The 12,441-nt window shown below is 56.0% G+C and overlaps 1 protein-coding gene across 1 annotated transcript in view; it reads left to right on the forward strand.

Moving 5' to 3' along the window:
• Window positions 1–12,441, forward strand: part of TTBK1 (tau tubulin kinase 1) — a gene marked incomplete at its 3' end in the record, with an annotated part of 39,118 nt that overhangs the window by 25,652 nt on the left and 1,025 nt on the right. Inside the window, exon 14 of the mRNA XM_079712292.1 lies at window positions 10,851–12,415. Within this exon, the coding sequence (XP_079568418.1) occupies window positions 10,851–12,415 (1,565 nt within the window). The remainder of the gene's footprint in view (window positions 1–10,850; window positions 12,416–12,441) is intronic.

A 12,441-nucleotide genomic window follows, 5' to 3' on the forward strand; every position in this document is an offset into this window, starting at 1 on the left:
ATATCTGGGCCAAGAGCACCCTCTCCATCTAGGAATGAAATCCAGACTCGGGCCCACCCCCATCCTGACTGCTCATTTTTGAACCTCCCCAAGTCCAAGCCTCTATTGCCCTCCGGGATGTTTTGTGTGGCTCTGCATCCCGCGGTGGCAGAAGGTAGAGGAGGGTCAGGGTAGACCCTCAAGAAAAGAGGGAAAACACAAAGCACAAAGGTGAGGGGGTGGGATGGACAGTAGCCCTACTCCCTGCCTTCTGGCACTGCCCGCCTCTCTCCCTGCTACCCTCTGGCCCTCTTTCCATCCTCTCCAGCTAGTGACAGGGGCTGAAATGAAGAGGAGTCTGTCCACCAGCCACTCTAAAAGTCAGCAGCAGTGGGGGCAGGGCCCCTGTTATCTGGGACTAGATGAAACCAAGCACTCTGTTATCCGGCATTTCCTTCCAGAGGGTTCCACTACCCGACCCTGAGCACAGCTCCCACTCAGTGACCAGCACCCTGAGGTACTCTAAGATCCCAAAGTGCCTTGTGACATATCAAAGATGATGGCACTAGCCTCAGCCTCATTTTAGCATTAAACACATATTTCTGTTTCCAAAGCTTTTGGAGGTGGGGAATCCTGTTTAGCAGCCCCAAAGTGGCTAAATTTTCAAACACACACACACACACACACACACACACACACACACACACACACAAACACACACTCCAGAACTGATAATTGTGGGAGAGGGTGTGTCCTTTAAAGTAAGATCATGATTCAAAACATTTTGTCCTTTGGGGGACAGCCTTTTACGTGTCCTCTGTAGTGGAGGAGATACTGTCTTATAAGCCATAAAGCTCTGAACTAACAGGAAGTGATCTTGATAATATTAAGATTATCTCAGGGCCCCTGCCCCAGCCTAGGGATGCTGTAGTGGGTGGCAGTGCCCTGAGCCAAACTGTTCTCATGGATGTCTCATCCATGTGAGCTAAGCCTGCACCCACCACTCTCCTTTCTCTAAAATCTGTTTCTTTTTGAGAATATCTGGGCCAAGAGCACCCTCTCCATCTAGGAATGATTACCTTTTGAGGGTAGTTTTGACTTTTGGAACATCTAAGGCCATTTGAAGCCATGTGTGTTGGAGCAAGTTCATGTGAAGCTCAGCAGAGCCCTGCATGGTTTGGAGTTGGGGTGCCTGTCTCTAGGTCCCAGGCTGGATAGGGACCTGCAGTGTTGTCAGGCTCCTTTGGGTTTCCCAAAGAAGAGGTCAGTGTGTTTCAAGAAATGATACCCTGCTTGGGGAAAGCACATGGCCTCCCCAAGGTCGGCTTTGAAAAGGAGCAGCACTCTTTGTTGTATTGGAAAACGATATTTTCATACTTTAAAGTCACACCCTGCATGTAGTGGTGGCTTCCAATTATTAATTAATTTATCTTATTTAACAGTCACTGGCACACAGAGCTTATTACGTGCCAGGCAGTGATCTAAGCACTTTACAAAAATAACTTGTTTAATCCTCATAATAGCCTAGGAAGTAGATCCCAGTATTATCTGCATTAAATGGATTAATCAGAATATCTAATTTACAAAAGCATATTAAAAACCCCACCAATGCCGAATAACTGAGGTCTTGTTTGATGGGAGCTTTAAAGTGTTTTAGTCTGTGGATTGGTCTATTTACTATTTACTGTCCTTTCTGGTTGGCCCCTCCTCGCTCTGTTTAGGAAGAAGGAAGCTGTCTATGAGTCAGACTCTCCTTCCTTCTCCATCCCAGAGTCCAGGTGGGGGTCACTCCAGAGTACTGGGGTTGGTTGAAATGGCTGGACCCTGTCTCTCCAGAGACCCCAACCTCTTAATCCCACATGGCCCCAAGCATCCCATAGCAGCTCTGGGGATTAGATGGGCGGAGTAAGAGTTCCGGTGAGAAAGCAGGCGCTCAAAACCCTGTCCTCAGTGGTATTGGTGGAATCCTTGGAGTCAGGCTCACAGGCAGGGCAGGTACTGGCATTGGTGACCACTGACCATGGAGATGTGATATGTCACCAACTCACATGTCAACAGGAGCCAAGCAGTGTCAGGGAGAGGGCACTTGTGGGGATTGTGGTAAACAGAAGGACCACCACCAATCCTCAGCTCAGCCAATTGTTGCCAGTATCTTCCAATTTTTAAGTGAAATCTCACAATTTTTAATTAGTGGCATCTAATTTTTTAAAAGCAACAACTTTTTAAAGAAAAATCACTGTGTGAGCTAAACAAAACCGGTTTACAGGCAGAGACCCTGAACTCAGTTTGAACCTCTCTGAGCCTGAGGACTCACTCACTCCCCCAAATCTATCCAAGGCTGTAGCACTCAAATGGGGGCAGTGTTCTGCCCCAGGAACTCAAGCTGGGTGGGCTTCTTAAGACAAGGCAGTTCGTGGCCAGTGGGGCTGTGTGCTGTGTGCTGTGTGTACATGTCAGTGAGCTCATGGTGTGTGTGCCTAAGTGTGTGTGTGGGCCGGTGGATTTGTTCATGGCAAGTGGGGTCCTCCTCAGAGGACCAGTATTTTCTCTGTGGGACAGGAACCTGAGTCAGTGAAAAATGCTCTAGTAAATTCTCAGTAATGAATAGACACCCCCCACCCACTTAAGGCAGCTTGGGTCACAGCAATAACCATTCAACACTCACCCCTGCCGCTAGCATCCCGAACCCAGCAATCTCCTTTGCGTTTCCAGTTGTGGGGAAAAGGGGAATAGCCCTGCCTAGCACATGGGGGAATAGTGGAAACTCTGAGCCATGCTGGTACCTTAACCCTTGCTCCCCCCAGCCAAGAAGGGCAGGCCCCTCCAATCCCAGGAAAAGCCAGGGTTCCTCTCTGTGGAGGGGCCCAGGACCCTCCTTTGCTATTTTTCTCCTCTGCCCTGCTTAGATCTCCTTTTCTGGGGAGGGGTGGTGCTGTCTGCCCAGGCAGTGGTTGGGGGGGCCTGGGCTACTGGGGTGGGCAGAAAGAGCTGTGGCAATGTGTCTATATTAGGTGGCCAGGGGAGGGGACCATGCTTAGGGAGGATATGGGGGCCCCTGGCTGTGGGAGCATAATGCTGTATCTCCTTCTGTCCTTGGGTTGATTTGGTACCTGAGGATGGAAGATTGGACCTCTAAGGAGGGCCCGAACACCACCCCACCCCACCCCAAACTCCACTGAGATTCCAGCCCATAGGGCAGGAATCAGCCCACCCCCAGGGGCAGTCCTTGGTAACAAGGAGTGTGGCAAATCACTCTTCTTAAGTTGGGGGGCATGTCCGCAAAGTTTGCATTATTCCCATTAGGGACAGAGGTGCCCCCTGGGACTGGTGGGGTCAGCCTCTGAAAATTTTAAAGCATCCTTCTCCCTAAGGGAGAGGCTCCCAGCCTGAGGACCACATCCCTCAGATATCCCAAATGGTTTCTCACACCACCCAGTGGGCTTCCCAGCTTAGGGAGCCCCTGGGCTTGAATGGTCCCAGCCCCCCAAGTGAGTAGTTAAGAAGCAGTGGGGGAAGAGGGGCAATGAAGCCCAAAGGACTATGGGAACCTTCCTAGACCTCCGCTTCCACTTGGTTCCGCCGTGCGTCCCACCACGTACCCTCCCTTCTACCTGCACAGACTCTGAGGGTGGGGGGGCTGGGGTTTACCTTGCCACGACTAACAGGCACCCCCGCCCCCCCCCCCTCTCTCTCTCTCTCTCTCTCTCTCTCTCTCTCACACACACACACACACACACACACACACACACACACACAGCTGCAGGCACACTTCATGCACTCTCCGGACAGCAAACTAGCGGCCCCCCGCCCAGGAGAGCACGAGGATCGTGTCTCCGGGCCCCTCTCACAGGTTTATCACTGTATCGGGACCCCCATCTACCACATTCCCCTTTGTCCCCGACCCCTGGACCCGCCCCCGCGGCCGTCGCACCACGAATGTATGTTCAGTCTTTTTAACTAGCTGCTAAGCGGCGTGATCAGGGTACCGCCAGGCCTCCGAGCCCCCGGCTCGAGACCCGCCCCTCACGCCGCCAGAGCTGCCCTCCCGGGTGCCCCGACGTGTGCGCCCGAGGGGGTGTCAGCCTCTGCGCCCCGCTCCCGCCGAGCTGCCTGCTGCTAAAGTCCTCCCCCGGGTTATCGCCCCCAGCCGCCCGCCTCCCCCGCCCCACGCTGTGATTGTGTTAGCTTCCCCTCCGCAGGCTCTCGGTCGCAGGGTCCCTGGCCCGGGGCGGGGCGGGGCTGGAGTAGCAGCTCGCCCCTCAGGGCTTCAGGGCAGGATGCTGACGAGGGCTGGGAGGGGAAGCTGGCCAATTCTCCGGGCTCGAAGAGCCCCTGTCGCCCACCCCTGATTCCAGTTACCTCACCGCCTACAGAGCTGCCCCCTCCCCCCCCAAATAACTGGCCTTGCAATTGGATGCCAAAGAGCCCAGAGTTGAGGGGGACCCAAGCTTTGAGCCTAGGTCTCTCAGAGCCACCCAACACCCCCTTTTGGCCCAAGCCCCTGCGTCCGTGTCTCCTGCCCCACCCCACCACTGAGGGCCCTGGGGGTCCCCAAAGATGCCCCCACTTCCAGCTCTTCTCTCTTCCCACCCCCGAAAATAAAACTCAGGGACCAACATCTGCTTCCTTTGCACTTGCTCTGTCGACCCCTGTCCCCCCACTTGGAGGGGCTTCCGAGGGTGAAGAGGCGGGGTTCGGGGCCCTTGTGGCTGACAGTATTGAGCGAGGAGAGGGCTGGCCCCTGCCCCCTAAGAGGTGAGGCTGGTAGGATGGGGGAAGCTCAGCCCTGGGGCCCACCTGAGCCCTTTCCCTCCAGGGACCCGAGGAGCCCCCTCGCATTGTTGGGAGACACTTCCTGATCGAGGTGGGGAGGGGAGCGAGGGATAGGAAGGGGGTTGGTGAGAGGACCTCCCTTCCCGGAGGTCCCGAATCCCAGCCTGTTTATTCCTGGGCTTCCCCATCCCATCATACCCACCCCCATTTTGTACTGCAATAATACTGTATTATAAGCTTGCACTATTTCCCGACCCCGGCCAGCATAAGCATGCACGAAAAACTCAAAACCACACACACACAGGAAGATGGGACGCTTTTTTTTTTTCTTTCTCTCTCTCTCCGGGGTGCGTCCTCAGTGTACAGAGCGGCGTCGGGGGGGCCCCGGGCCCGGGTAGAAGAGCATGCACTGAGACCCCGCCCCTAGACTGCGAGTACTGTACAAATCCAACACTTGAAACTGACACGCACACGCGCGGCGCCGCCGGGGAGGGGGGTGGGACACGGACACGCACCCCCGCGCACACGGCCACGCACAGGCGGGGGTGGGGGGCGCCCCGCCGTCACGCGTCGCTGTGCGAGGGATCTTGTGCCTTTTAAAGTCCCTGTTTGTTAATGCAGACAATCCGGAGAGCTTGTGTACTACCAAATCCTGATTAAAGACGCCTTCCAGGAACCTGCACTTCGCCTGCTTTCTTTCACCCTCCTCCTTCCTAACCCACCATTTGATGCAGAACCAATTCTGGGGTCGCCGGGCTGGGCAGAGGGCGGGGTCTAGTCTTTTGCTGACTCAGGGATGGGGTGGGGGGCAAACTCCAGATCAATGGATCCAGCCCCACTCCTACCTCCGCTAAGACAGGCTAAATCGGGAGGGGACCGGAGGTTTCAGCCTAGTTGCACTTGAGCAACCCTCAGGAGGCGGCTGGCTGTCTCCTTTCATCCGCAGGAGGGCTTTGGGGGTGGACTCTGGTCTTTGGGGCCAACTCCAAATCGCCAACTAGCTGGAGGGGGGATGCGGAGTAGGAAGGTGGGCGCACTAATCAGTTTTCTATGGATCAGACAATTGAGGCCAAGTGTGTGCTGGGGGTGGGAAGCCAGAATGCCAGAGAGCCCTGTGGGAGGGAGGGGCACGGGAGCCTTCCCCTGTCCCCTGCTTTAATGGGGGGTCTGAAGTAGCTCTGGCTTGGGGGAGAATGGTCTGTTGATGGGGATCAGTGAGAGAGTGGATTGTGCAGGGCCAAGGGAACGCAGGGATAGAATGTGGGTTGAGGGAGAACTAGGACAAGGAGAGGGGTGGGACACAAAGAAGGAGAGGATCGCAGAGACTTTGGAGACTGCAGAGAGAGGGTGAAGGTGGAGCGGGGCTCACCCTCTCTCTGTCCCCCACCCCACCCCTGCAAGCCTGCAGCCACAGCACCCAAAGAGGACGATACTTTTCCCGGGGCCTAAAGCAAGTGTGTGGGTAGAAGAAGGGCAAGCTACAGCTGCATTTCTTGACCCGCAGAGCATTTAGAATGTCCCCATGCTGTCAGATCCTTGCCCTGGGGCAGCCAGGGAGGGGTTGGGGACACTGAGATCTGGGGGTCAAGTATGTGAGGATCTGTAGAGACCTAGGATAGGCAGCTGCCTTCCCAGGTCATCTTACCCCTTCCACCCAGATGACTGCCACAGGCCAGTGTGCCCGGGGTGGGTGGTACCCCTGGGTGTGGGGTGGAGGAGCAGAGGGAAGGCTCTTGGCTTGGCAGATGTGGTTTGAGAATAGAGACCCGGACAGACAGATGAAGCATCTGGGAAAGGCAGAGGTGGGCAGAGGAAGCTACCCTGTTGACTTCTCATCTCCAATTTTCAGTCTGGGAAATTATGGCACCTGGTGGGGGGGGGGGTCCCTGGGGAGGAGGGGAGATGGGAGGTATGCGCTGGGCAGCTGCTAAGGGAGGAGATGGGCACTGCTGTGAGAGGCACAAAGCCCTCCCCGCCCTACAGTGAGGGAGGGGCGGGGTGTCAGAGTTCACACTCCTCTTGTCCATCGGCAGCCCCCCTTCTTTGACCTTGGGACTGTGGGCTGATGTGCAGTGCACAATGTCTGGGACTGGCTAGGGTCCAGGCAGGAGAGTTGCTCAATGCACGCTGTGTGGGGGTGGGGTTATGTGGGGTAACCTGTCTCCAGCGTCAGTAGCAGAGAAGTCAAGGCGGAGGAGAGCCCAGTTTTGTTGGTGGCAGGGGCAGTTGGGAGTCTGGTCCGTCTACCTCTGTTCACTTTTCCGGCTGACTGGAGTAAACATGGGCTTGGGCTGAGTTCTGAAGTTGGTGAGGCCACATGCTGCTGCTCTGGGCTCAGCGGAGGCAGGGGGAGGGCTGAGGCTTTCATTCTCTCTGTCTCAGCTCCAAAGGCCTGCCTCTCCTCCTCCCACACTATTCACCCTCACCACATCTGCCTTTGGCCAAACTCCATCAGTTCACCAGGGAGCTTTGCAACAGATTTCTGGGCCTCATCTCTGACCTACAGAATCTAGGGAGTAGGACTCAGGGCTCTGCTTTTTTAAAAAGCACCCCCAAGTCACGTTGTGCCAAGCATGCTGGGGTACCACAGTAAGCAGACTAGAATCATAAAGGGCCAATGCCCTGGGAAGGGAGCAGGAAGGTGTGAGCTTCCCCAGACCCCAACTTCCGCTTGGTGATACCCAGCACTGTTTCTTCCCTCTGAGATAGACTGGGAGAGTGTCACTGCTGTCCCCCTCCCATGGTGTCCTCAGGCCTATAGGGCCAAGCACACAGAAGCTATCCAGTGACCGTTGGCTGATTGAATGAGCACGGGATCACATGGGCAAATGGATGAATACTCATTGGGTACAGGCATCCAGGAGAGGCCAGAAAGGGTGTGGGAGGACTTCCCGTTCTCTGAGGAAGGAGGAACTTGAGCCCAGCCCTGGCCCTCCCCAACATGGAGCCAGATGGGGAGGGGCTTTGAAATAGAAAACTCAGCATGCCCAGGCCAGGGTGGGCTTGGCAGTGATCTTTAGGGCAAACCTGTCACTACTCTGAGGTTCACAGCTCTGCTAAAGGGCAGAGGGTCCTGAGTTTCTCCATGTGGGAGGATGGGAGGCCAGTGAGGCAGTGGAAAGAATTCTGAGTTCTGGGCTACTCTGGGTGGTGTGCTTTGTGACTCGGGCATGTTGATGCTTCTCTCCAAGCCTCAGTTTCCCAGTCTGATATTATCAGTGATGCCTGATTTCCAGTTCTCATCCCTCATCCCTCCCATGTAATGGAAGGGGAGGGCTTTGAGATGAAAGGAGAGAGGGTTCCAGCTATGATCATCTAATGTGGGCACTGTGAGCAGAGGATCCATCCTATGGTTGGGGCTTTTCCTGAGAGATCCAAGGACTAGCCAGATGGCAGGGGAAAAGGTGGTTCTAACAGGGATGCCCAAAGTGTCAACGACGGGACAGGGAAAATAGGCAGAGGTTCTGCTGAGAAAGAAGGGCTTGGTGGGGTTGAAGGATATCCCTGCTGGGTAGGATGTATCTAGTGCTGGGTGGGTGAGTTCTGAGCCAGACAGGATAAAAACATAAACAGAACACACCCCAGAGCGTGCTGGGGTCCTGTCCAGTGTCTGATGCTATTTTGTCTTGCATCACTCCTCCCCACTCCATCAAGGCCTCACTGATGGTCTGATTGTGAGGAAGATTATGGCAGTTAAGGAGGGGAGAAGTCACAGCCTTGAGCAAATCTTGGCCTTGGGGATTCCTTCCCCTCCACCAGCCTTTGGGCTGACTGCACAGAGACCTCAGCTGGGAGAACCCCTTCTTTCCCCACCCCCCGCCCCCGCCCACAGGTGTGGCATCCAGGAGTTTCTGGGGTTGAGGAAGGAATCAATGATCTTCAAACCAGAGTGAGCAGGGTGGGGGTAGGAGGTGGGGGGCAGGGTGGGGAGGGAGCTAACATTTCTCAATCAACTGCTATAAGCCAGACTCATTGCTAACATGACCTCATTTATGGTCACAGCCTTTGTGGAGAATGCATTATCCCCATTTAATTTCCTAATCTAAAGATTTCACACTCCATGAAAACAAGGACCAGATCTGTCTTGCTGATCCACAAATTCACAGCCTCTAACACAGCGGCCAAGGCAATAGACATTCAAGGACTTCTTGAATGAATGAATGAATGAAAAACCCTTAAGAGGATCAGTGTTTATCAAGAAAGAGAGCCATGTAAACACGTGCTTGTGAAATAGAGGGTGGAAGGTTCTGTAATGGAAGGATGTGGGAAAACAAGTAGAGTGATGAAGTCTGCTTGGTGGGTGGACAAGAAGCTTTTGGGGAAATGAGCTGTTTTAGCTGGGTCCTGGAGGAAGAGTAGGAATTTGTCATGTCAATAGAGAGAATGAGAGGAACCCCTGGGCAAAGGAAACTGCCTAGGGAAAGACCCAGAAGTGTGAGATGCATGAGGCATTTAGAGAACTGTTGGAACGTAAGTGGGGGACCAGAGGGTGCTGCTCAAAGTGAGGTTGGAGCACAAGGTAGGAGTCAGATCATGGGGTGGGGTGGGGACAAGTCGGGGGGTGGGGATGCTCATGTGCCAAGCCAAAGATTGAAACTGTCTCCTGAGGACTGTGGGACCCACCATAGGTTTCTGCAGGTTTGAATCTGTCTCCTGAGGACTGTGGGACCCACCATAGGTTTCTGCAGGTTTGAATCTGTCTCCTGAGGACTGTGGGACCCACCATAGGTTTCTGCAGGTTTGAAACTGTCTCCTGAGGACTGTGGGACCCACCATAGGTTTCTGCAGGTTTGAAACTGTCTCCTGAGGACTGTGGGACCCACCATAGGTTTCTGCAGGTTTGAAGCAGAGAGAAATGGGATCAGATTTAAGTTTCAGGAACATCACTTGGGCAGCTGTAGGAAGAACGGATGGGCAGTGCAGAATGGAAAAAACAGGCTGATGGCTGGGGAACCACCAGGCAGGACAGGGCTGTGCCCATGGGCATAGGGCAGCAGACAGAGATGTTCAAGAGGAATGCCTGGCAGGACTCCCTGAGAGTCTGGATGGCACCTGAAGGTGTTGGAGCCCCTCCAGGGCTTCTGGTCTGCATGGGTTGTGTTTAGGAAAACAGAGGCCCTGTGTGTTCAAAAGGCTAACAAAGTGCTGGATACCATCAGTACCATCCCACCAGGAACAAAGCCATGTCAGCTCTAATGGGGCCTGGTGCATTGTGGGTGCCTGGGGATGTGTGTGATTGACAAGGGCAGAGCTAGAGAAGACACAGCAGCTGAGGTCCTGGTGAGATGGTCAGGCCTTTTGAGTCTGGAAGGAAGGGGGCTAAGGGGAGATGTGGCAAGAATCTAGAAAACCAAGGACATGCCATCACATTGCCAAGAACTCTGCACAAAGCTTCAAAGGGTAAAACTTAATCAGGTGAAAAGAAACTGCCTTTCATAGCCTGGCTGTGAGTTTTTGGAGGAAGTGTGGACTCAAAACATACCTACAGAGGACTGGAAAATTCCTGGCTGACAGGCAGGTGGGAAGGGGGCTGGAGCTCCAGGAGCCCAGCCTGCACTTCAAGGGGTGGAGGACAGCCTGAACTTTGCCCTTGTCTGACAGGTTCTGGTGGCCCTGGTGGCCAGCTCCCTGGCTGCAGAGGAACTGTGCCCTGTGAGGAGGCAGTGAGGGCTGACCCAGACACTTGCTGCCTCTCTCTGGACCTGGTTTCCTACATGGTGGCTATGATGGCTTGCAGTTGTCATTTTCTTCTGTTGATTGAACTAGAGTTGCCTCTGGGTTTCAGGATACACATAGGATACAGAAGAGTGGGGGTAAAGGGAAGACTGGTAGACAGAAAAGCCACCAGGATCAAGGCCTGGGACCTCAGGGGACCTGGAGCATGAACACAGTTATTCATCAGAGATTTATTGAGCACTTACTAGGTGCCAGGGACCATTCTAAGCCCTGGGGACAGAGCGATGAGCAAAACAGCCCCAGCATGTGCTCTAGTGGAACTCACACTCTCATAGGCCTCCTAGCCTGGGAGTGCAGTCAGGCCTTCTCCGGCCCAGGATGGGGGGGTGACCTCAGTGGGTCCCTGTGTGTGCCCCTTGCAGGTATTCTCCGTGGCGCCCCCGTTTGAGGTGAATGGTCTCCCGCGAGCTGTGCCCCTGAGCCTGCCTTACCAGGACTACAAGAAGGATCTCTCCGATTACCGCGAACGGGCTCGGCTGCTCAACAGGGTCCGGAGGGTGGACTTCTCGCACGTGCTACTTGCCACCCCGCAGGTCCCGCTGGCTCCTGTTCAGCCTCAAACGAATGGGAAGGAGGAAGAGGAGGAGGAGGAGGAGGAGGAAGAGGAGGAGGAGGAGGAAGAAGAAGAAGAGGAAGAAGAGGAGGAGGAGGAGGAGGAGGAAGAGGAGGAAGAAGAGGAGGAAGAAGAGGAGGAGGAGGCAGTGGCCCTGGGGGAGGTGCTGGGGCCACACAGTGGCTCCAGCAGTGAGGGCAGCGAGAGGAGCACGGACCGGAGCCAGGAGGGCGCCCCATCCACGCTGCTGGCCGATGATCAGAAAGAGTCCAGGGGCCGAGCCTCCATGGCTGACGGCGACCTGGAGCCTGAGGAGGGCTCCAAAACGCTGGTGCTCGTCTCCCCTGGCGACATGAAGAAGTCGCCTGTCACTGCCGACCTGGCCCCCGACCCTGACCTGGGCACTCTGGCTGCCCTCACTCCTCAGCATGAACGGCCCCAGCCCACTGGCAGCCAGCTGGACGTGTCTGAGCCAGGCACCCTGTCCTCTGTCCTCAAGTCTGAGCCCAAGCCCCCTGGGACCGGGACAGGGCCGGGGGCTGGGGCAGTGACCATAGGGGCAGGGGGAGTGGCAGTCACCTCCTCGCCCTTCACCAAAGTCGAGAGGACCTTTGTGCACATTGCAGAGAAAACCCACCTCAATGTCATGTCTTCTGGTGGACAAGCCTCCCGGTCTGAGGAGCTCAGCGCTGGGGGGGAGCTGGGCCTGGAGGTGCCCTCTGATGGAAGGGCTGCGGAGGAGGGGGCCCCCGTGTACCTGGAGAACGGCATTGCCCTATCAGGGCTGGTGAGCTGTGTCCTGTCCGCCCCCCCCGGGAGCAGCCCCTTGGAGGTGACCACAGACTCACTGCCCAATGGCCCAACCCTTGCCGATGGGCCAGCCCCGGTGTCCCTGCTGGAGCCGGGTCCCGAGAAACTGGCCACCATCTCCCCCAGTCGCCATGCCATGCCAGGCCCTCGGCCCAGGAGCCGAATCCCTGTCTTGCTGTCTGAGGAGGACACAGGCTCGGAGCCCTCAGGCTCACTGTCGGCCAAAGAGCGGTGGGGCAAGAGGGCCCGACCACAGCAGGACCTGGCGCGGCTGGTGATGGAGAAGAGGCAGGGCCGCCTGCTGTTGCGCCTGGCCTCTGGGGCCTCATCCTCTTCCAGTGAGGAGCAGCGCCGTGCCTCTGAGACGCTCTCAGGCACAGGCTCCGAGGAGGACACACCTGCCTCTGAGCCCACGGTGCCCAGGAAAGCCGGGCGGGCAGCTGCCACCCGGAGCCGGATCCCCCGCCCCATCAGCATCCGCATGCCCACGCCTGCCGCAGCCCAGCAGCCCCCTGACAGACCCCTAGGCGCGACCCCAGCATCTGACACAGCCATCACCAGCAGGTGAGAAACTGCTGCTAGTCCCAGGG

This window comes from Hyperoodon ampullatus (genome assembly GCF_949752795.1).
Source record: "Hyperoodon ampullatus genome assembly, chromosome: 10".
NCBI classification, from domain to species: Eukaryota; Metazoa; Chordata; class Mammalia; order Artiodactyla; family Ziphiidae; genus Hyperoodon; species Hyperoodon ampullatus.